The sequence below is a fragment of the Heterodontus francisci genome, chromosome 8 (genome assembly GCF_036365525.1).
Source record: "Heterodontus francisci isolate sHetFra1 chromosome 8, sHetFra1.hap1, whole genome shotgun sequence".
Taxonomy (NCBI): Eukaryota; Metazoa; Chordata; class Chondrichthyes; order Heterodontiformes; family Heterodontidae; genus Heterodontus; species Heterodontus francisci.
In genome coordinates this window covers 17,173,795-17,198,836 of record NC_090378.1, presented here as the reverse complement: position 1 = coordinate 17,198,836, position 25,042 = coordinate 17,173,795, and the positions used below count along the sequence as shown (strand labels likewise).

The 25,042-nt window shown below is 43.5% G+C and overlaps 1 protein-coding gene across 2 annotated transcripts in view; it reads left to right on the top strand.

The window, feature by feature from the left end:
• Positions 1 to 961: 961 nt before the first annotated feature.
• The window catches only part of st6galnac3 (ST6 (alpha-N-acetyl-neuraminyl-2,3-beta-galactosyl-1,3)-N-acetylgalactosaminide alpha-2,6-sialyltransferase 3), a 200,975-nt gene continuing 176,894 nt past the window's right edge, over positions 962 to 25,042 (top strand). For both annotated transcript variants that reach the window (XM_068036707.1, XM_068036708.1), the window contains exon 1: positions 962 to 1,150. In XM_068036707.1, coding sequence (XP_067892808.1) covers positions 1,133 to 1,150 — 18 coding nt within the window. In that variant the 5' untranslated portion in view covers positions 962 to 1,132. The remainder of the gene's footprint in view (positions 1,151 to 25,042) is intronic.

Sequence of the window (25,042 nt, the reverse complement as noted above, 5' to 3'; positions counted from 1 at the left end):
AGTTAGATAAGGGAAAACTGTTCCCATTAACTAATGGTACAAAGACTAGGAGACACAGATTGACGGTTTTGGGCAAGAGATGCAGGGGGAATGTGAGGAAGAACTTTTTTATGCAGTGAGTGGTAATGACCCGGAACTCACTGCCCACAAGGGTGGTGGACACAGAGACAATCAATGATTTCAAAAGGAAATGGATTGCTACTTGAAGGAAATAATCTTGCAGGGCTACGAGGATCAAGGAGTGGGACTGACTGGATAGCTCCTTAGGGAGCCAGCATGGATTTGATGGGCCAAATGGCCTCCTTCTGTGAAGTATATGACTCTATATCCGCTCCATCACCAAGACTGCCTACTTACACCTTCATAACATCGACTGCCTCAGCCCCTGTCTCAGCTCATCTGCTGCTGAAACCCTCATCTCTGCCTTTGTTACCTCCTGACTTGACTATTCCAACACACTCCTGGCTGCTCCTATAAAGCACATTTGGACGTTTTACTATATGAACGGAGCTACGCGAGGCCATGGAGGGATTTGAACATGTGGATGCTAAATTTTAAAAAGTGAGGCATTGCCAGACTGGGAGACAATGTAGGTTGGCGAGATAAGCGGGGGGGTTGGGGACAGTGGCTGATGGCTGTCAGAGTGACCACAATCTTCAAAGTTGCTGCATTTTTCCCCTTGTTGGACTTGGTTTTCCCTGAGTTTCCCAGATCTGGAAAGGACTTAACAATGTGCTTGGCAAGTGAACAAAATAAAAAAAAAAGTTAATAATAATCAGGCCTCACTCAGGAATGAGTGTGCTGGGACTCAGAGGGAGCTGTGCTGTGGGTCCATGGAGCAATTTTGTGAGTCATGTGATCAGAGGCGGTATGTAATCTGGCTTCCAACCAGTTAGAGAGTAAGAGCGATAAGGGGAGGGGAAATAACTAACAGTGCTTAAAGAAAAAAAACTAACATGAGTAACGGATTTCAGCGGTGTAGTCTCCCCAGTTGTTCCTGTGGTGCGGGCAGCAGCAGCAACCTCCTCTCTCCAACCCTTGTGATCTCTTGCTTGAAAGCGCACTGGAACTGTGTTAAAAAGAGAGGGGGGGAAAAAACCCTTTTCACTGGTGCTGTGCACAGAAGAAAGAAATGTCCTGCATTGGCAAGGTAAATTATCCGTCTCTGTACCGCTTACACTCGAGAAAGAGGGAGTCATATTCCTGCCTTTTTTGCCAGGCAGGGAATTAAAGCGGTTTCATTCCACGCTCGCCCTAACATGATGACTGATTGCTGATTGATTCTGCTCTGATGGTTTTTTTCCCCTCCCAGTCTTTCTGTGGCTGTCAGATACAGCAGCTGCGAGAGATCAGAAAGGGGCAGCCTTGCATAGCATTGCAAGACTCGAGGCCCCAGATGCTGATCTACTTTGCCGGGGCTGAATTCTTTCAAAGAATTTTGTGCGGTACGAGTCGGGGGAGGGGGAGACGAGGAATCATTAGCCAGTGTTGTGGTGGTTCCTCAAGTTTTTGACTGTCTGCATTTGGCTGTAATTAAACTTTTACAAAAACAGATCTCTCTCTGACTTTTCTCAGGCTACCTTCGAACTGAAGTTAAAAGTTTTAAGTCCTGGTGCCATTGTAGTTGCTATATTAATATGTTTCCCATTTATCGCAGGGTTCAGCAGTCAGGGTCTGCTGAATTTAATGACAAGACCTGATTAGAATTTTTGGAATCCGTTTCCTAGTTCGAGCCCGATTGAGGTGCTGGCTGTCCAGGTGGGGAGGCACCAGTCCACAGCTGGGAAACAGAGAAGAGGGACTGAGAGTTGGAGGAGGGGTTGGTGGGATGGTAGGGAGTGCCGGAGAGAGGCCAGAGAGATTGGAGGAGGGGTGGAGAAGGAATCACCGGGTGGGGTCCCATTGAGGTAGGAGGCAATCGCGAGCCGTGGAGGACATCGGATTGGGGAGTTGGGGTGGGATCCGTTTACTGAGGAGGTTAATAGGTTTGTTTTGGAGGGGGACACAGGGAAAGTATTCCTGTTCCTCCTGGCCCACAAGCAGTGATGGAAAAGCACTTTTATTTGTTCCATACAGCAGTCCTCTCCTACCCTTTAACTGATGGATTTCACCCAGTATATCAGCGTTAAAGCTAAAACAGCGAAACTGTCTGAGGTACACAGTCTCATTAAAATATTTAAATGAAGGACCCGCCTCCTGGTACCAGTTGGTCGCCCAGACATGGGCGGGTTTGAAGTGGAATGGGTTCAGGTTTGAGATTTCCCAGCTGACTCAAATCCTACCTGTTTTTTGTTGGATAAAATTACCCCCAAAGTGTATCCTGTTTTATCACCGCGCTCTTAGTTTATTTAGCAATCAACATTTTTATTAAAATGTCGGAGTAAATTTTTTAAAAGCTGGGATCAGTAAAAGTGATGGTGGATGTCATTAAAAACTCAACTGATTCACAAATCCTCTTGAGTGAAGGAAATGTGTTGCAATTTATCTGGTCTGCCCTACACGTGGGTCCAGTCCCCTACTAATGTGGTTGACTCTTAACTGCCCTCAAAAAATGGCCTAGCAAGTCACTCAGTTGTGTTCAAGAAAGTGATGACTCACCACCACCTTTCCAGGGCAACTAGGGATGGACAGTAGTAAATGCTGACATTGTCAGCAATGCCCACATCCCGAGAATGAGTTTTTTTAAAAAAGTCAGGCTCACTATTATACAAAGAATAAAAACCAAGCTCATATTGTTTTTGAAGTATGAAGCTGAGAATAAATATCTCAGGTGAATGAAAGTAGATTGCCAGCTCACTAGAGCATATGTTACATGACTGGGAGTGACTTCCTTCAAATTAACAAGCTTGCTGCCTTGTTTATATGTCAAGGAAATCACAAGAGAGCTGTATCCAAAGTGGCGCAGAGTATCGAGGTGATGCTCGGGTAGTTTGCAATAAAGTCTTCTCTTATCACTTGTCAATGGCTAAAGGCTACAGATGGGTAAGGAAGTTTTTTTTTAAGTGGGTGGGGTAGGTGGAGGGTGGGGTAGGTGGAGGGAGGGCTGGCATCTGTTTCTCCATAAAGAGTGAAATGTTGGCTCTTTCTAGAGGCAAGTCTCAAGAGACACTGGGGAATGGGCGGGATAGTGGAGATGAAGTTAAAGGTCAGCCCTGATATTACTGATGGGCGGAGCAGACTCAAGGGGCCTGCTCCTGCTCCTACTTATGAGACCGATTCCGATGACGTATCGCACAGGCTTCAATTTCAAGTTTATTCTCATCTGTTTTGAGCTGTGTGTAGTCAGTTTTTGCTTTAGGGTGGAAGTATCTCCAGCTGTAGCCTGAAGATAAAGAAAGCCCGAACGGTGTGCATTTAAAAAAAAAGCAAAATACTAGAAATGTAAAATTAAAACAGAATATGCTGGAAAACACTCAGCTAGTCGGACAACCTCTGTAGAGAGAGAAAAAGAGTTAATGTCGTGGATAGGGATTGGAATCCTGTGTAGGCAGGGGGATTGAAGGCCTCATGGGGGGGGGGGGGGGGGGGTTCCTGATCAGCTGGTGGTTGCTCAGTCAGGCCGCCGGATCTAACAAGTAGGTGTAAAGGCACTCACTTGCTAGACCCGCCAAGTCCTCACCTGGATGGAGCTGCCCGGCTCCCAGAGGCTCGGGATACCTGGCCGACAACAGTTGCATTCGAAAAGCCGAACGACGATGAGGTTCACAGCCTCATTGTCATATTTAAAGTGCCAACCCACTTCTTTGTAGGAGGTTGGTCGCCCGCAGATCTTCCCATCTCAGTTAGAATCTGATTTTTAAAGACTTTTAAATGATGAAGGGTCACTGACCTGAAGAGAAAGATAGTGATGGGTGGAGTGCCGGAGTGATTCAGTCACAAAAGATGGTGTTGGGCAAAACAGGGAGTGATAATGGGACAATAAAAGAAACAGAAGGTGAGTCCAGAAGAGATGTAAATGGTTACAGACTGCCCAAGAGAAAATGGGAGCAGTGGATAAGATCTAGAGATTGAACTAGTAGAAGGAATGCTTGTTTTTTCCTGCACTCCTGTTGACCTGGATGAGACTGAAAACTGTGGTGTAAATCAGTGTCTGCAGCAGCTGTGCAGATTCTAATCATGAGATATTTCAACTATTCGGCACAGCAGAGATATGTGTCTGCCCTCAGCTCGAAGACAGTTAACTGGGAGCAGTGTTCCTCTATATATGGCCACATTCTGGCTATCCTGGACTTAATTGCACTCATAACTGATGCCTTGAGAACTGGGTTTTATCACCATCTTTAAGTTGTCAACTGGTGATTTATTGTAAAGTGGGCTTTGTGTTTTGAATTGTTGACAGCACTGTTTGCATAGTTCAGAGCTCTTAAGCAAACAGAAACCACCATAGCTTATCATGGCCAGGATCTGGCAGCTTCACTTCCCGAACAAAGGTTTGGTATAATGTCTCAGATAAACAATGGTACCTGTGACAATGCAGCACTCCCTCAATACTATACTGAAAATGTCAGCCTAGATTTTGTGCTTGAATCTCTAGTGGGAATTAAACCCACAACCTTCTGACTCCGAGGTGAGCGTGCTACCCACTGAACCATGATAGCATGTACATGCGTAGTGATCATAAACACAGGTTCTGAACTTCCAAACTTTATGTTGAGCATCTTGAGCTGGTAACACTTGAATCATAGAATGTTTAAGGCACAGAAAAGGCCACTTGGCCCTTCATGTCTGTGCCAGCCATAAAACGATCTTAACAACCTTATCGACCTGTCCTGCTACCTTCAGGGATCTGTGAACATTCACTCCAAGGTCCCTTCTTGATATTTTCCCATTAATCATGTATTCCTTTGCCTTGTTTGACCTCCCCAATGCATCACCTCACACTTCTCCAAGTTGAATTCCATTCTGCCCAGCCCATCAATATCTTCCTGCAGCGTACAGCTTCCTCCTCGCTATCTACCACACGGCCGATCTTTGTCATCTGCAAACTTCTTGACCATTCCCCCTACATTTACATCCAAATCATTCATATACACCACAAAAAGCAGGGGACCCAGTACTGAGCCCTGCGGTGCGCCACTGGAAACAGCCCTCCAGTTGCTGAAACAGCTGTCAACAATTACCCTTTGTTTCCTGCCACTGAACCAATTTTGTATCCACCTTGTTGCATTTCCCTGGATCCCATGGGATTTAATTTTTTAACCAGTCTGCCATGTGGGACCTCGACAAAAGCCTTGCTAAAATCCATGTAGACCACATCAACTGCACTACCCTCATGTATCTTGTTACTACAAAAAATTTGATCAAGTTCATCAAACTAGGTCTTCCCTTATCAAATCCATGCTGACTATCCTTGATTAACCTGTGCCTTTCTAAGTGACAGTTTATCCTATCTCTCAAAATAGATTCCAATAATTTGCCCACTACTGAGGTTAGACTGGCCTGTAATTATTCGGTCTATCCTTCGCTCCCTTTTTAAACAGAGGTACAATGTTAACAATTCTCCAATCCTCTGACACCGCACCTGTATCCAGTGAGGACTGGAAAATGATGGTCAGACCCTCTGCTATTTCCTCTCTTGCTGCTTTTAACAGCCTAGGGTACATTTCATCTGGCCCTGGTGATCTATCAACTTTCAAGGATGCTAATCCCATTAATACTTCCTCTCTCCTTATGTTTATCACATTCAATACTTCACACTCCTCTTCCTTAACTACAATGTCTGCATCAACCCCCTCTTTTGTGAGGACAGATGCTAAGTATTCATTAAAAACCACACCAATATCTTCCGCCCCTACACATAGGTTACCTTTTTGGTCTTTTATGGTCCCTACTCTCTCCTTGGTTATCCTCTTAATCTTAATGTATTGATAAAACATCTTTGGGTTCACCTTGATTTTGCTTGCCAATATTCTTTCATGCCCTCTCTTTGCTTTTCTAATTTCCTTTTTGATTTCACCCCTCCACTTTCTATACTCTTGGCTTTCTATAGTATTGAGTTCTCGGTGTCTGACATAAGCTTTCCTTTTTGCCTTCTCTTACCCTGTAAGTTCCTTGACATCCATGGGGCTCTAGATTTGGCTGCCTCACTCTTTTTCTTTTGTGGCAACATAGTTACCCTGAATCTCCCCTTTGAATGCCTCCCACTGTACTTACACTGATTTACCTTAAAGTAGCTGTTTCTAGTCCACTTTTGCTAAATCACTCCTCAGTTTAGTAAAATTGGCCTTGCCCCAATTGAGAACTCTCACTCCTGTTCTATCTCTATCCTTTTCCATAATTATGTTAAAACTGACTGAATTATGATCACTACCACCAAAATGCTCTCCCACCGCCACTCCTTCCAACTGCCCAGGTTCATTTCCTAAAACGAAATCTAAAACTGTGCCCTCTATTGGACTTGTCACATACTGGCTAAAAAAGTCTGAATGCACCTCAAGAATTCTGCTCCCTCAATTCCTTTCACACTAAAAACTATTCCAGTTAATATTGGGGTAATTAAAATCCCCTACTATTACTGCCCTATTGTTCTTGCACTTCTCAGATTTGCCTACATATCTGCTCTTCTATCTCCCTCTGACTGGTGGCCTATAGTACACTCCCAGCAGTGTGATTGCCCCTTTTTTGTTCTTTAGCTCAATCCATATGGCCTCATTTGATGAACCTTCCAACATATCATCCCTCCTCACAACTGTAATAGTTTCCTTGACCAAAATTGCCACTTCCCCTCCTTTCCTATCCGCCTCCCTGAGGCATCTGAAAACCCTGTAACCAGGAACATTGAACTGCCATTCTTGTCCCTCCTTAAGCCATGTTTCTGTAATAGCAATGATATTATACTGCCACATGTCTATCTGTGCCCTCAGCTAATCTGCTTTATTTGCTATATTCTTGACATTGAAATAGATATCCTTGAGTACTGCCAAATCTTTTTTTTTTTTTTTTTAAATTTTGTAAGCCTAGTTTCCTCTGTCTTCCAGACTTATCCATTTATTTTCTGCCTTCCATTTTAATTTCTAATTTTGTCCCAGCTGAGTCTACCCTCAGGTCCCCACCCCCCTGCCAAACTAGTTTAAAAACCTGCCCAACAGCAATAGCAAAATGTCCTGCAAGGAATTCAGTCCCTGCTCTGTTCAGGTGCAACCTGTCTGGCCTGTACAGGTCCCATCTCCCCCAGAGCCAGTCCCAATGTCCCAGGAATCTGAAGCCCTCCCTCCTGTACCATCTTTCCAGCCACGCATTCATCTGTCTTATCCTTCTATTTCTATACTCACTTGTGCCTGGCACTGCGAGTAATCTGGAGATTGCTACTTTTGTGGTCCTGCTTGCTAATTTCTTCCCTAGCTCCCTAAATTCTGACTGCAAGACCACATCCCTCTTTCTACTTATGTGGTTGGTTCCAATGTGGACCATGACTGCTGACTGTTCACCCTCCCCATTCAGGATGCTCTGCAGCCACTCAGTGGCAACCTTGACCCTGGCACCAGGGAGGCAACACACCATCCTGGATTCACGTCTGCGGCCACAGAAACGCCTGTCTGTTAGCCTGACTATTGAATCACCTATCATTATGGCTTTTCCGGTCTTCTCTGTACTTCCCTGTACAGCTGAGCCACCCATGGTGCCATGGTTTTGGCCTTGGCTGCACTCCCCAGGTGAAGCATTACTTTCCTCAGTCTTCAGAACTGAATACCTATTGGAGCGTGAGATGCACTCGGGGGGTCTCCTGCACTACCTGCCTGATTCTTTTTGACTCTCTGGTCACCATAGAATGGTTACAGCACTGAAGGATGCCATTCAGCCTATTGTCTGTGCTACATAGAAACATAGAAAATAGGAGCAGGAGTAGGCCATTCGGCCCTTCGAGCCTGCTCCGCCATTCATTATGATCATGGCTGATCATCCAACTCAGTAGCCTGTTCCAGCTTCTTTTTCCCCCCCCCCCCCCCCCCCCCCCCCAATACCCTTTGATCCCTTTAGACCCAAGAGCTATATCTAACTCCTTTTTGAAAACATACAATGTTTTGGCCTCAGCTGCTTTCTGTGGTAGTGAATTCCACAGGCTCACCACTCTCTGGGTGAAGAAATTTCTCCTCTCAGTCCTGAATGGTTTACCCTGTATCCTTAGACTATGACCCCTGGTTTTGGACTTCCCCACCATCGGGAACATCCTTCCTGCACCTACCCTGTCAAGTCCTGTTAGAATTTTATGGGTTTGTATGAGATCCCCCATCACTCTTCTAAAGTCCAGCGATATAATCCTAACCGACTCAATCCCTCCTCGTACATCAGTCCGCCATCCCAGGAATCAGTCTGGTAAACCTTCGCTGCACTCCCTCTATAGCAAGAACATCCTTCCTCAGATAAGGAGACCAAAACTGCGCACAATATTCCAGGTGTGGCCTCATCAAGGCCCTGTATAATTGCAGCAAGACATCCCTGCTCCTGTACTCAAATCCTCTCGCTATGAAGGCCGACATACCATTTGCCTTTTTTACCGCCTGTTGCACCTGCATGCTTACCTTCAGCGACTGGTGTACGAGAACACCCACGTCTCGCTGCATCTTTCAGTTTATAGCGGTTCAGCTAATAATCTGCCTTCCTGTTTTTGCTACTAACGTGGATAACCTTACATTTATCCACATTATACTGCATCTACCATGCATTAGCCCGCTCACTCAACTTGTCCAAATCACCCTGAAGCCTCTCTGCATCCTCCTCACGACTCGCCCTCCCGCCCAGTTTTGTGTCCTCTGCAAATTTGGAGATATTACATTTAGTTCCCTCATCTAAATCATTAATATATATTGTCAATAGCTGGGGTCCTAGCACCAATCCTTGTGGTACCCCACTAGTCACTGCCTGCCATTCGGAAAAAGACCCATTTATCCCTACTCTTTGTTTCCTGTCCACTAACCAATTTTCTATCCATCGCAATACACTACCCCCCAATCCCATGTACTTTAATTTTACATGCTAATCTCTTATGTGGGACTTTGTCGAAAGCCTTCTGAAAGCCCAAATAAACCACATTCACTGGCTCCCCCTCATCAGCTCTACTAGTTGCATCCTCAAAGAATTCTAGTAGATTTGTCAAGCATAATTTCCCTTTGGTAAATCCTTGCTGATTCTGTCTGATTCTACCACTGTTCTCCAAGTGCTCTGATATAAAATCTTTGATAATGGACTCTAGAATTTTCCCCACTACCAACGTCAGGCTGACTGGTCTATAATTCCCTGCTTTCTCTACCTCCCTTTTTTTAAATAGTGGGGTTACATTACCTACCCTCCAATCTGTAGGAACTGTTCCAGAGTCTATAGAATCTTGGAAGATGACCACCAATGCATCCATTATTTCTAGGGCCACTTCCTTCAGTGCTCTGGGATGCAGATTATCAGGCCCTGGGGATTTATTGGCCTTCAATCCCATCATCAATTTCCCCAACACCATTTCTCTACCAATACTGATTTCTTTCAGTTCCCCTCTCTCTGAGCCTTGTGTTCCCCAACCTTTCTGATATGATATTTGTGTCCTCCTTTTGTGAAGACAGAAGCAAGTATGCATTTAGTTGGTCAGCCATTTCTTTGTTCTCCATAATAAATTCCCCTGTTTGCTGTAAGGGACCTACATTTGTCTTCAATCTTTTTCTATTCACATACCTATAGAAACCTTTACAGTCAGTTTTTATGTTCCCTGCAAGCTTGCTCTTGTTCTCTATTTTCCCCTTCTTAATCAATGCCTTGGTCCTCCTTTGCTGAATTCTAAATTGCTCTCATTCCTCAGGTCTGTTTATCCTGGCAAAGTTATATGCCTCTTCCTTGGATCTAATGCTATCTCTAATTTCCCTTGTAAGCCATGGTTTGGCTACCTTTCCCATTTTACTTTTGTGCCAGACAGGGATAAACAATTGTTGCAGTTCATCTATGTGCTCTTTAAACATTTGTCATTGCCTATCCACAGTCATCCCTTTAAGTAATGTTTCCCAATCCGTCATGGCCAACTCGTGCCTCATACCTTTCGTAGTTTCCTTTTACTAAGATTCAGGACCCTTGTCTCAGAATCAACTACGTCACTCTCCATCTTGAAGAATTCTATCCTATTATGGTTGCTCGTCCCCAAGGGTCTCACACCGCTAGATTGTCAATTATTCCTCTCATTACACAATACCCAGTCTAGGATAGCCTGTTCTCTAGTTGGTTCCTCAATGTATTGGTCCAGAAAACCATCCCGTCTTCACTCCAAGAATTCCTCTTCTACAGTATTGTGACTAATTTGATTTGCCCAATCTATATGCAGATTAAGGTCACCCATAATTACAGATGTTCCTTTATCGCATGCATCTCTAATTTCCAGTTTAATGCCATTCCCAACATCACCACTACAGTTTGGGGGTCTATATACAACCCCCACTAATATTTTTTGCCTCTTAGTGTTTCTCAGTTCTACCCATACAGATTCCACATCATCAGAGCCAATATCTTTCCTCACTGTCGTTAATTTACTCTTTAACCAGCAATGCAACTCCACCGCCTTTTGCTTTTTGTCTGTCCTTCCTAAATATTGAATATCCCTGGATGTTCATTTCCCATCCCTAGTCACTTTGCAGCCATGTCTCTGTAATCCCGACTATATCATACCCGTTTACATCTATTTGTGTGATTAATTCATCCATCTTATTGCGAATGCTCTGCGTGTTAAGGCACAAAGGCTTGTCTTTTTAACATTACTGGTCCTCTTTCCAATATTTTTCACGGTGGCCCTGTTTGATTCTGGCCCTTTATTTCTCTGCCTATCACTTTTCTTATTCCTCTTACTGTCTTTTGTTCTTGTCTTTGATACCACTCCTCTGACTCCTTGCAAAGGTTCCCATCCCCCTGCCATTTTAGCTTAAACCCTCCCCAACCACTCTAGCCAATACTCCCCCTAGGACATCAGTCCCAGTCCTGCCCAGGTGTAACCCGTCCAGTTTGTACTGGTCCCACCTCCCACAGAACCGCTCCCAATGCCCCAGGAATCTAAAACCCTCCCCCTGACACCATCTCTTCAGCCATGTATTCATCTGATATATCCTGCTACTTCTACTCTGACTAGCACGTGGCACTGGTAGTAATCCTGAGATCACTACCTTTTTGAGGTCCTACTTTTCATCTTACTTCCTAGCTCCCGATATTCTGTTTTTAGGACCTCATCCTTTTTTTACCTATGTCATTTGTACCAATATGTACCACGACCACTGGCTGTTCACCCTCCCCCTTCAGAATGGCCTGTAACCGCTCTCGGACATCCTTGACCCTAGCACCAGGGAGGCAACATACCATCCTGGAGTCTCTCTTACGGCCACAGAAACGCCTATCTATTCCACTTACAATTGAATCTCCTATAACTATTGCATTCCCACATTTATTTTTACTCCTCCCCTGTGCAGCAGAGCCAACTGTGGTGCAATGAATTGGGCTGTTGCTGCTTTCCCCTGAGGCCATTTCCCCCCCCCACCCCCCCCCCCAACAGTATCCAAACAAGTATACCTGTTTTGCAGGGGAGTAGCCACAGGAGATTCCTGCACTGCCTGCCTAGTCCTCCTGCTCTACCTGGTAGTCACCCATTCCCTTCCTGCTCGTGGAGTCTGAGCCTGTGGTGTGACCACCTCTCTATACGTGCTATCCACGATACTCTCCATCTCGTGGATGCTCCAGTGTCCCCAGCTGCCACTCCAGCTCTGAAACCCGGGCTTCCAGGAGCTGCAGCTGGACACAATTCCTGCACACATGCTGGTCCCGGGCATTGCAATTGTTCCCGGCTTCCGACATGGAGCACGAGGAGTACACCACGGCTTTGAGCTCGCCTGCCATGACTTAACCCTTTAAATTAAAATAAACTTTCTGAAAGATCTTAATGTCCAATAATATCAGTTATTCTAGGGCCCTTCTTCCCTGGTCCTCGTTACTACAGAACTCCCTTTAAAAAAAAAAATGCTACTTACTTTATTTGAAATAAACTTAACTTCTGAACTTTTTTTACCTGAGATACTTACCCAGCTATTTAGAGCTATTCCCTAACAGCAGTGACTCTCCAACCAATCACCTTCCAGCTCTCCTGTGACATCACTGGCTTTTTTTTTCAAAACTCCAGCGCACTGGAAGAGGTTCGGCTGTTCTCCGTTCCACTCCCTGCAAGAGCAACTCATCTAGTCCCACTCCCTGTAGCCCTACAAATTTTTCTCTTCAGATAATTATCCAATTCTCTTTTGAAGGCCTCAAATGATCTGCCTCCACCACACTCGGACAGTGCATTCCAGAACCTAACTACTCATTACGTAAAAAAGATTTTTCTCATGTCGCCTGTTTCTTTTGCCAATCACCTTAAATCGGTGCCCTCTGGTTCTCGATCCTTCTGCTAATGGGAACAGTTTCTCACGATCTACTCTGTCTAGACCCCTCATCATTTTGAACACCTCTATCAAATCTCCTCTTAACCTTCTCTCCAATGAGAACAGCCCCACCTACTCCAACCTATCTGCATAACTGGAACTATTCACGTGAAGCTTTTCTGCACCCTCTCTAATGCCTTCACATCCTTCCTAGAGTACTGATGGGTGTGGTTCTGCCACTGGCTTTGGTAATGGAGGAAGCAAGTTAAAGGGAAGAATTAAGACTATGCCAAATAGGATGCATTGTTGTATCACCAAAACAAATTGGTTTAAGAGAAGAAGAAGAAGTCCAATACAATACTGAGGGCAAAGGAATGACCATACTATGGGGAATGGGTGGGGGAGTGGGATTAATTTTGAGTACTTTTTCCAAAGAGCTTCCTCGGGCACAATGGGCTGAATGGCCTTCTACTATGCTGTATTATTCTATGATTCTATAATCTTTCATTTGTTTATTCAATGCACAGATGGCTTGGGTCAAGCTATTGACAGTCGGTGCTGCACAAAAGTAATGGATTAACATTCTAGTGAAGCTTTTTAGAACTGGTTTAGTTGCGGTGCCTTTGCTCTTTGCCTATCCTTCCACTGTTATCAAGTTGTTCAGGATGGGCACTATTTGTTTTGCCTCTGAGATGGAAAATTGTGGGATCAAGTCCAACTCCAGGACTTGACTATGTAATTTAAACTGACCCAGAATGCTTGACCAGCATTTTAACATGTCTTCATTTCTCATTACAATAACTGTTAGAAGGAACATGAATTTCTGTAGGGAAAGTGGGTTGACTTCTCAACCTTGAAAAGAAGTGAAACCTCAAAAGAATGTGTCTTTTGAATATCTAATTGAAATGTTCTCAAAATTGATCTTCTATTTTGACTGATCTTCCTGCTGCAAAACCAGAAGCCTAACAATAATGATGCTGTGTTATACCCAAGTACCTTAGGGTATTAATGTTTTCATAATTGGCATGTTTAGTGCTGTGAAAACCTTGACTTTAAGCTTGATTAAGGTCAGAAGATTGATTACCACCTTCATCTTTTGCTCTCAGAAGCTTGGTCTGAAGATAGGCAAGGTTTCCCTCTGCAGCTGAATGATAAGGCGAATGTTGCAAATTCCCTCAGACGCAGCTGTCATGGCCAAAGCTACATGCAAAAATGAGTGCACAAAACCTTCCTTGGTTTTTTTTTGGTCTGCATAAATGCCAGCAACTCCCTAAAGCAGAGATTAAAAGGGCTGAGATGTTAATGGATGTGCTTAAAAACACATACAATTGTGATCCGCTCTGAATAGAAATGCTGGGATTAAGGCACACAGGATCAGAAACTCATTTCCCGTCAGCTGAGCTAGTTTGAGTTGATGAGAACCTTGTGATGGCTTCATACTTTCAGGACATAATTTGGGGAGGGGTGCGTTTGAAGAGCGAGATTTGTGTAGAAGATTATGGGGCACGATGATCACTGTTTCAAGTATTGACCGGCTTTGATCTAGTAGATGCAGAGAAAATATTTCATCAGACACTGGAGAAGCTGGGGTTATTCCCCTTAGAAGGCTAAGAGGAGATTGGATAGAAGTGTGGTTAAAATCATGAAGGGTTTAGACCGAGTAAAGATCAAGACAAACTGTTTCCAATGACAAGCTCAAATAACCAGAGTGCACAGATTTAAAGTGATTAGCAAAAGAACATGAGGAAAAATCATTTTACACAACCAGTGGTTGGGATTTAGAACCCACTGCCTGATAGGGTGGTGGAAGTGAATTAAACAGTGTTCTTCAAAAGGGAATTGGATAAACGCTTGAAGGAGGAAAAAAATGTATGGATATGGAGAAAGAGCAGGGAGTGGTACTAACTGGATTTCTCTTTTGAAGACCCGATGCAATCTTGATGGGCCAAATGGCCATCTCCTGTGCTGTATTATTGTATGATTTCCTGGTGTTTTCCTGCATTCCTGAGAATGGGCTGCTTGTTTTAACTGGAATAAAGCGTCTGGTGACTGGAACAATGGCATCTCCTAAACGTGACCGGCAAAGACCCAGAGAGTGAGAGAATAAATAAATTGTCAACGTCTGAAGGTCAACAGGAAGTACCTGAGGCTGTAGAAGCCTCAGTCACTCGGGAAACAGAACTGTGCAATTATAGTTAAAAGTGGATTGTATTTCTGGGAGAGTAAACGGAAGTCTGGAAGAGCAGTGTCTGTGATTTCTGCAATGTGTTTCCTTCACTAATAGCCAGCTGCTCTTTTAAAATTTATAATTCATATTTTACTTATGCTTGTGTAAAATTGAAATTGTTCATATTTTAAAGAGGGGAAAGAAAGAAGCATTTCTTGCATTTATCTACTAATGTAATACAACAGAGGTGTCAGTGAATGTAAAGTCATGCATTTTCCTCATTCTGAATGTTAATCATAAATACAAGGGAAACCCTTCAAGACATTTTCACAGGGCTAGGTGTACTCGGAAAAAGGACAGATGGTTCAGTCCTAGTTGTAGTCGATTGTCTTAGTTCCCTCTACAGCTGTTTTAAAACAAGTTAGTCTGATAGACACAATCCTTCCCAGCAGTCACTCAGTGATTCCCTTGTGACCAATTGAAATTTTTCTGGCCATTTGGAGACTCTTATTAAAAAAAAAAATTAAACACAGATTTAAGACAGAGCTACACACGTCAAAATAAAAGGCAGACTTAAAATCTGTCCACTTAGTTAGCTAGTATGCTAATGAGCTGCATGCTAGGATGCAATCATGTGACTACAAGCCAGGGTCACTCTGTAACTGTAACACCAAGAGGCAGGTCCTGTAAATAGTTAGCTCTGTACTATAGAATAGTTTAGCTGTTTAATAAACCTGTTTGAGATCTTCAACAGCCTGGACTTCTCGCATCTCATTTATGTTGTATCAGACAACTGAAACGAGAAGCTTTTTATATCATCAAAGTAGAACATCAACAAATAGTCACTGGGACACCAGGCCGATTGAGAAGGATGAAGGCAGATTGAGTCATGATCCTCGAGACAATATCGTACCAGCAAAAAAAGAATTCCAACTTGGCAAGAGCACTTCTTCCACTAAGCAGAGGCACAATCTACAAACAAAGAATGAGATTCACAGTGTGGTTTGAATGTGCAGTTCACTGTCATAGGAACATCGGAAGAGGAGGAGGGCCTTTAATCCCTTGAGCCTGTTCCGCCATTCAATGCGATCATGTGCAACCTGCGAACTAACTCCATATACCCGCCTTTGCCTCATATATCCCTTAGATTTTTGTTGACCAAAGGTATTAACTTCAGATTTAAAATTAACAATTGATCTAGTATCAATCGCTATTTGTGGAAGAGTGTTCCAAACTTTTACCACCCTTTGTGTATAGAAACATTTTCTAATTTCACTCCTGAAAGGGACTGGCTCTAATTTTTAGACTATGCCCCCTAGTCGTAGACTCCTCAAATAGCGGGAATGGTTTTGTTCTAACTATTCCATCTGTTCCCCTTAATATTTGGAAAAACTTCAATCAAATTGCCTGTAACCTTCAAAATCCCAGGGAAATAATCTCTTTGTAATTTAGCCCTTGAATCCAGATATCATTCTGGTAAATCTAAGCTGCACTTGTTCCAAGGCCAATATATCCTTCCCAAGGTTTGGTGCCCAGAACTGCACAATACTCCAGGTGTGGCTTAACCAGGGCATTGTATGGGTTGAATTTTACCCTCGTTGGATGGGAGCCATCCACTGACCAAAAGGTTGGTGGTGATCCTGCCTCCAACTGGCCTGGGGATCCAGTCTGGATTTTACAGTCCCCAGGCCCTTTAATAGGTTGGGAAGTGTCTCCCACTCCATTTTACGCTCCCTGCCTCCCGGCCTGCCACCATCCTGCTCTTTTGGGGGGGGGGGGGGTGGGTAATATTCTAGCCTATAGCTGAAGCATGGCTTCTACCCCCTAGTATTCTAGTCCTATAGATAAAGGCCAGCATTTCATTATTAGCCTTTTTGATTATTGTCTGTACCTACTCATAGCATTTTAATAATCTATGTATCTGGACTTCCAAGTCTTTTTGGACCTCTACTATTTCTAGCTTGTCATCATTTAGAAAGTACCCTGTTCTATCCTTTTTTTAGGTCCAAAGTACATGACCTCAAACTTGCCTACATTGAAATCCATTTGCCACAGTTTTGCCCATTGACTTAATTTCTTTGTAATTTTATGCTGTCATGACACTGCCTACAGTGTCTCCTATCTTCGTGTCATTGGAAAATTTAGTGTTACGTAGTGTAGTGGTGACTTTATTTTTTATAAACTGTGGCTTTAAGAGACCAGGCTGCTGATGCAACTGATGACATCATCATACATATATGAGACACTATTATGAGACACACTCTGCACATGGCTTGCAAAAAGCACGCACACACCAGTGAGGAAAAGACCTGGACCTGAGATCATGCAATGTATTTAAGTAAGAGCATAAATAGTGTTTGTGTTGAATCCAAATATAAAGCCTGTGTCTATCTTTAATGAGGACTTAACACAGCATAACACTACATTTGGATATGCAAATTTCTATCTCCCCATCTAAGTTGTTAATAAATACAATAAATAGTTGAGGTCACAACACACTGCCTTGTAGCACACCACTATTCAATTCATGCCAATTAGAGTACCTACCCATTATCCCTAACCTTTGGCTCCTGTCACTCAGCCAATTTCCTAACTAATTTGCCTTCAATTCCACGGGCTTCAACTTTAGCTAGCAATCTCTTAGGGACTTTATCAAATGCTTTCTGGAAGTCCATATAAATAACATCCACAGATATTTCCCTGACTACTACTTTGTTCAGATTTTCAAAAAGTTCAATAGGGTTTTTCAGGCACAACCTCTCCTTTTCAAATCCATGCTGGCTCTCTGATCAGCTGAAAATGTTCAAGGTATTCAGGCACTTTATCCTTTTAATTATAGATTCTAGCAATTTCCCGACAACAGATGTTAACTAAAGATGTATAATTCTGTGGTTTCCCCCTCACCTTTTCCAATCTAAAGGTTCCCAAATTGAGAGAACTTTGGAAGATTATAGTCAGAGCTTCTGCAATGTTCTCATCTACTTCCTCTGAAACCCTGGGATGGAAACCACCTAGTCCAAGGGATTTGTCACTCTTCAGTGCCATAATTTTCTTAACAAAAGTAAGTGAAATAACTAATTAAGGACATGTCCCTGATGCAAGATTAATTTCCTTGGGATATCTGGCATGCTGACCTCTCCCTCTACTGTAAACACTGATGCAAAATAATTATTCAGCATGTCTGCTGTTTCCTTATTTTACATTGACAATATCAGTTATCAATTTTTAAGGGGCCCACGATGCTCCTGACCACCTTTTTTCCTAATATAACTTATTTTTTTGATACATCCCTGCAAGTGTGTTTCATATCTTTTTTTTTTTTTCCCAATCCTCTTTCTTTTTTTCCTACCCTAACCATGTCTCAACCCCCCCACCTGCTATCCTATCCTATATCGCTATCCCACTCCAAGTCATTCCCTACTCCATTGCCTGCCTCACCCCCCACTTCATCCCACCCTCTATCACACACCCCTTTCCTATCCCCTATATTTTTACCTCATCTGCATTTGAGTCTGGCAACCGATCCTTTGTCATTTCGAATGGCTGTCTAGTCCATCTGTCCCAGCTGACCATTTTCCCTTATGCTTCTCTTCAACTGAAATATTATAATGGGGAATAATGTTATTGAAGACAGCATTCAGGATGGGTTGAAGGAACAAACAAGAGGAGCGGGCGATACAGCTTTCAGGATTTGGTAAATATCCACTCCAGATTTCACAAGTTTCCATTTGAATTGCAGTGACCCTAATCTTGAGAAATGGATTGTAGCTAAACAGCACATCCCATGATTGATGAAACTGAATGTAGGACAATATGTGAAGTGAAAGATTCCTCTGCTGTTGCTCCACTTTCATTACTGCGCTCATTCATAGAATCTTATGGCACAGAACAAGACCGCTCGGTCAAATGTGCCTGTGCTAACTCTCCGAAAGGTCTGTCTGATCACTTCCCCCTGTCCTTTCCCCATAGCTGTGTGTTTTTTTTCCTTCGCTGATATGTTTTCCTTGAACAAGTCTGTTACTATTTTTTTTTAATCTGCCTGTTTCTGCGTGCTGTGTTTGTGACTTGTAAAGCTTTTGTGGTTTGTAGTCAAATCACTAATACATTCCTTTTCCAGCACAGGTTTCCTGTTGGACAGCCTGTGCAGCATTGCCTTCCAGTTTGGTTGGACGTTTGAAGGGTCCCACTGAGGTTATCCCATCTATTCTTTTATATATGACAGCCTATTTCCTGTCACCATAGCAACGAGAAACCATGGAGCACTGACTCCTGCCTGGGTGCAGCCACTGTTGTGATGTGGGGAAAGACAACAGCCAATTCATGCATAGCGAGGTCCCGCAAATAGTAATTTTTTTTTATTCGTCTCATGGGATGTGGGTGTTGCTGACCAGGCCACCATTTATTGTCCATCCCTAATTGCCCATGAGAGAAGGTGGTGGTGAGTGGCCTTCTTGAACCGCTGCAGTCCATGGGGATAATGTCCAGATAATCTGATTTTTAGTGATGTTTATTGAGGACTAAATGTTGGTCAGAACACTGTGGAGAAGTCCCCTGTTTTTCAAAATAGTGCCTTGGGATCTTTTGCAATTGCACGAGTGGGTGGATGAGTTTAACATCACACACAAAGGATGCATGACCAATGGTGCAGCACTCACTCAGTAGTGCAACGGAGCATCAGCCTGCATTGCATGCTTAGTCCTTGGAGTAGGACTTGAATCCACAACTTTCTGACTCAGATGACAGTGCTACCAAGACTGACTCTTTAAGAGCAGAGTACTGGTTGAGGAGGCTATATGTCACCAAGAGTGAAATTATAGACTTGTGCCACTTGCTGTAAGACACGCTACAGGCGTCCTCCAAGGCTGGAACAGCATTGCCTCTTTCAATAAAGCTCACTGCAGCCCTGATCAATATTTTTGCCCCTGGCTGTCACAGGAAACATCAATAACCTCAAACAATCCTTCGAGGTTCCTGTGTGAGCATTGGTCAGGTCAAAGGTGCAAGAGTACAAAGGTTCTCTCTTCAGGAGAGACAGCAGTATCATTGATGCCTGACTTTGCCAATTGGGAATGTGTTTCTGTAATAATATACAAAGATTACAGTCGTATCTATTGCATACAATTTAGGGCACAGTAACAGACTATTCTGTCCAGCTATGCCTGTGTTTATGCTCCACACAAGCCTCTTCCCACTTTATTTACTTCATCTCATCCAATCAGCATATCCTTCGACTTCATGCAGTTTAGTCTAGCTTCCCATTTCACTTTGTAGCTAATGTTTTCAGTGTAGGCTGTGGCTCAGTGGTAGCTTTCTGACTGCCTGACTTTGAAGGTTGTGTGTTCAAGTCTTACTCCAGAAACTTGAGTAATCTATTACAGACTGGTGGTAAGTGGTGTGGGTGGCTTCTACTTTTCACCTCCCAAATGGCCACAGTCATCTTTGTTAAAAATGGTGCATTAGTCCCTGAGTGTTTTTAGGGTTTTCTCATAGGTTTTAAAAAAAGGAAGATAACTATTTATTTTTGAACAATTCCCAAAATGTTCGCAACCTTCACCCACTCACTCATTCATGCAAGCATGCACACAAGAACTGATAGAGAGAAAAGGGTAGAATGCAATTAAAGTGCAAGGTGATATAAGTTTGTGGATTACAGAAAACTGAGCGTCATCTTGGGACAAAAGTCGTTTTTTTTTTTTTTGTTTTAAAGTTGCAGGCCTGGAGGTTTGCAGTCTTGGACTTGCTGATGTATTGATGAGTTCTAGTGGTTAAAACCCAGGCCAAAGTTAATGGTGTGAATTTGGTTTATCACCTTGGGTGGAGAGTTTCAAAGTCACTTTGTAATTTCTCTGTGTAATTGTTTAGTTCTTGTTCAGTAGGGTTTTTTTTTTGTTTAGCTGTATCTCTCTCAACCTCTGGCTGGGGAACTGGCTTTATGTGGTCTTGGCTTGATCATCTCCTTTCTCTCCAAAGGGTTACTTTTTAAGGTAAAGTCATCACATTTGAGTTTCTCAGGTGTCACAGCACCTCCTCCCCTGGTGTGACCACACAATGGTCTGTGATATGGAAACCGTGGTTATCTATCGATGTCTGTCTGAATGGAGCCCATTCCATTACAATGGTGTGACTATACTTCTATTCATTTTGGTTTAGGCCGTGAGTCAGTCTGTCTCCAGAACCTTTTATTAGTTCATTCATGTAGATAGGAGTCATCAATATGCAATGGTGCTCCTTTCAATTTCAATGGGTTCTTCCCAGAGCTATTTCAGATGAGGTTAACATGTTTCATCCTTAACAGACAGATGTGTATTGTCAATAGGAGGGGTCATGTGACCGCTACTCCATTTTGTCCATGGTATAAGTGTCCATGCTCTTGTGGTTCAGTTTAACAGCTGACTATTTTCATAGTTCCTTCCATTCATTGTTTATTTCTTCATGGCTCCTTCCAAACATGGCAACTTCTTGCCTCTGTGCTGATGGAGGTGTTGCTTTTCCTACATTACAACAGTGCCTATTCGTCAAAAGTACTTTATTGGCTGTAAAATGTTTTGGGATGTCCTGTGGATGGAATACAACTGCAACCCTTTCTAAAATAAAAACAGAAAATGCTTGAAATACTCAGCAGGTCTGGCAGCATCTGTGGGGAGACTAGCAGAGTTGACCTTTTCATGTCTGTGACCTTTTAGCAGAACAAGTCTGTCTTTCCCCCTTTTGGATTGGGCCCTGTGTACCCTCCCAAATCTCAGCAACAACTACCATGAGTAACAGCATCATTTAGTTCATAAAAATTGTCCCCCCAGTTGGTGTGGAGTGCTATATAGTACTGAGGATGTCTGGTTTATGGGGAAAGGAAATGAGAAACAAAAAGCCAAAGGGATTCGCATTTTGTTTTTGTAGCTGCTGTGTGTCTGTTGAAGTACAAAAATAAGAATTTGTTTCTTTAGTGACAAATGTCTGGTGATCCTTGAGGGTTACCAATGCAATACAGTCAGTCATAATTTAACTTGATTTGCAAGCTCCCACAAACTGCAATGTTGTAATGATCAGGTAATCTGTTTTTGATGTCGATTAAGGGATAAACATTGACCAGGGAGAGCTCCCCTGCTTTTCTTCAAACAGAGCCTTGGTATCTTTTACATCCACCTGGAAAGGATGGATGGGGCCTCAGTTTTATGTTTCATCTGAGAAATGGCACCTCCAACACTGTAGCACTCCCTCAGTACTGCACAATTGGAAAATCAGCCCCAGTGATATAAGGTAATACCTGCTAAAAGCTGTGATAGGAAGAAGGAGGGGCTTCCCCAAGGATAAGAACAAATAAGTCAAAGGGTCACTTTCACCATTATGTTCTACACTTGAATTCTTGTCAGTCATACAGCACAGAAACAGGCCCTTCGGCTCATTGTGTCTGTGCCAGCCATCAAGCAACTAACTATTCTAATCCCATTTTCCATCATTTGGCCCATAGCCTTGTGTGCTGTGGAGTTTCAAGTGCTCATCTAAATATTTCTTAAATGTTGTGAGGGTTCTTGCCTCTACCACGCCTTCAGGCAGTGCGTTCCAGATTCCAACCACTCTCTGGGTGAAAAAACTTTCCTCAAATCTCCTCTAAACCTCCTGTCCCTTTCCTTAAATCTGTGCCCCCTGGTTATTGACCCCTCTGCTAAGGGGGAAAATTTCTTCCTATCTAACCTATCAATGCGCCTCATAATTTTGTATTCCTCAATCATGTCCTACTTCAGTCTTCTCTGCTCCAAGGAAAACAACCCCAGCCTATCCAGTTTCTCTTCATAGCAGAAATGCTCCAGCCCAGGCTGCATCCTCTCCAGTGCAGTCACATCCTTCCTATAGTGTGGCGCCCAGAACTGTACACAGTACTCCAGCTGTGGCCTAACTAGTATTTTATACAGCTCCATCATAACCTCCCTGCTCTTGTATTCTGTGCCTCGGCTGATAAAGGCAAGTATCCCATATGCCTTGCTAACCACCTTTATCGAAATGTGCTGCTGCCTTCAGCGATCTATGGACAAGTACACCAAGATCCCTCTGTACTTCCTATGGTCCTATTATCCATTGTATATTCCCTTGCCTTGTTAGTCCTCCCAAAATGCATCACCTCACACTTCTCAGGATTAAATTCCATTTGCTGCTGCTCCGCCCATCTTACCAGCCCATCTATATCGTCCTGTAATCTAAGGCTTTACTCCTCACTATTTATGACACCACTAATTTTCATGCCATCTGTGAACTTGCTTATCATAACTCCTATATTCACATCTAAATCATTAATGTACACGACAAACAGCAAGGGTCCCAGCACCGATCCCTGTGGTACACCACTGGTCACAGGCCTCCACTCGCAAAAGCAACGCTCGACCATCACCCTCTGCCTCCTGCCACTAAACCAATTTTGGATCCACTTTGCCAAATTGCCCTGGATCCCATGGGCACTTATCTCAACTGATCTCTCATGCGGGATCTTATCAAAAGCCTTACTGAAGTCCATGTAGACTACAACTGCTTTACCCTCATCTACACATCTAGTCACATCCTTGAAAAATTCAATCAAGTTAGCTCGACATGATCTCCCCTGACAAAGCTATGCTGACTATCCCTGATAAGTGCAGCTAAACACGTCGCTGAACAGCTGGTGTAGAAGGGAGGGTTTCAGATATCTGGACAGATGGGACCTGTACAAGAAGGACGAGTTGCATCTAAACTGGAGGGGCACAAATATCCTGGCTGCGAGGCTTGCTAGCATCACTCTGGAGGGTTTAAACTAGTGTGGCAGGGGGGTGGGAACCAGAACAGTAGGACAGCAAGTGAAATAAATGAGGGGGATCTAGTAAATAAGGCCAGTAAGGCTAAGAGGAAGAGCAGGCTGGGAGATGTTGCGGAGCACAGCAGGACTGGTGGTCTGAAGTGCATTTGTTTCAATGTTCAATGCAAGAAGTATAACAAGTAAGGCAGATGAACTTCGAGCTTGGATTAGTACTTGGAACTATGATGTTGTTGCTATTACAGAGACTTGGTTGAGGGAAGGACAAGATTGGCAGCTAAATGTTCCAGGATTTAGAAGCTTCAGGTGGGATAGAGGGGGAGGTAAAAGGGGTGGGGGAGTTGCATTACTTGTTAAGGAGAATATCACAGCTGTACTGCAGGAGGACACCTCTGAGGGCTCATGCAGCGAGGTAATATGGGTGGAGCTCGAATAGGAAGGGTGCAGTCATTATGTTGGGGGTTTTCTACAAACCTCCCAACAGCCAGTGGGAGGTAGAGGAGCAGATATGTAGACAGATTTTGGAAAGATGTAAAGGTAACAGGATTGTGGTGGTGGGTGATTTTAACTTCCCCTATATTGACTGGGACTCACTTAGTGCTAGGGGCAGAATTTGTAAGGAGCATCCAGGAGGGCTTCTTGAAACAATATGTACAGAGTCCAACTAGGGATGGGGCCGTACTGGACCTGGTATTGGGAAATGAGCCCGGCCAGATGGTCGAAGTTTCAGTAGGGGAGCATTTCGGGAACAGTGACCAGAATTCCATAAGTTTTAAGGTATTTGTGGATAAGGATAAGAGTAGTCCTCGAGTGAAGGTGCTAAATTGGGGGAAGGCTAATTATAACAATATTGGGCAGGAACTGAAGAATTTAGATTGGGGGCGGCTGTTTGAGGGTAAATCAACATCTGACATGTGGGAGTCTTTCGAATGTCAGTTGATTAGAATCCAGGACCGGCATGTTCCAGTGAGGAAGGATAAGTTTGGCAAGTTTCGGGAACCTTGGATAACACGGGATATTGTGAGCCTAGTCAAAAGGAAAAAGGAAGCATTCGTAAGGGCTGGAAGGCTAGGAACAGATGAAGCACCTGAGGAATATAAAGGCAGGAAGGAACTTAAGCAAGGAGTCAAGAGGGCTAAAAGGGGTCATGAAAAGTCATTGGCAAACCGGATTAAGGAAAATCCCAAGGCTTTTTATACATATATAAAGAGCAAGAGGGTAACTAGGGAAAGGGTTGGCCCACTCAAGGACAGAGATGGGAATCTATGTATGGAGCCAGAAGAAATGGGCGAGGTGCTAAATGAGTACTTTGCATCAGTATTCACCAAAGAGAAGGACTTGGTGGATGATGAGTCTAGGGAAGGGAGTGTAGATAGTCTGTCATCTCATTATCGAAAAGGAGGAGGTGTTGGGTGTCTTGCAAAGCATTAAGGTAGATAAGTCCCCAGGGCCTGATGGGATCTACCCCCAGAATACTGAGGGAGGCAAGGGAAGAAATTGCTGGGGCCTTGACAGAAATCTTTGCATCCTCATTGGCTACAGGTGAGGTCCCAGAGGACTGGAAAATAGCCAATGTTCCTTTGTTTAAGAAGGGTAGCAAGAATAATCCAGGAAATTATAGGCCGATGAGCCTTACGTCAGTGGTAGGGAAATTATTGGAGAGGATTCTTCGGGACAGGATTTACTCCCATTTGGAAACAAACAAACTTATTAGCGAGAGGCAGCATGGTTTTG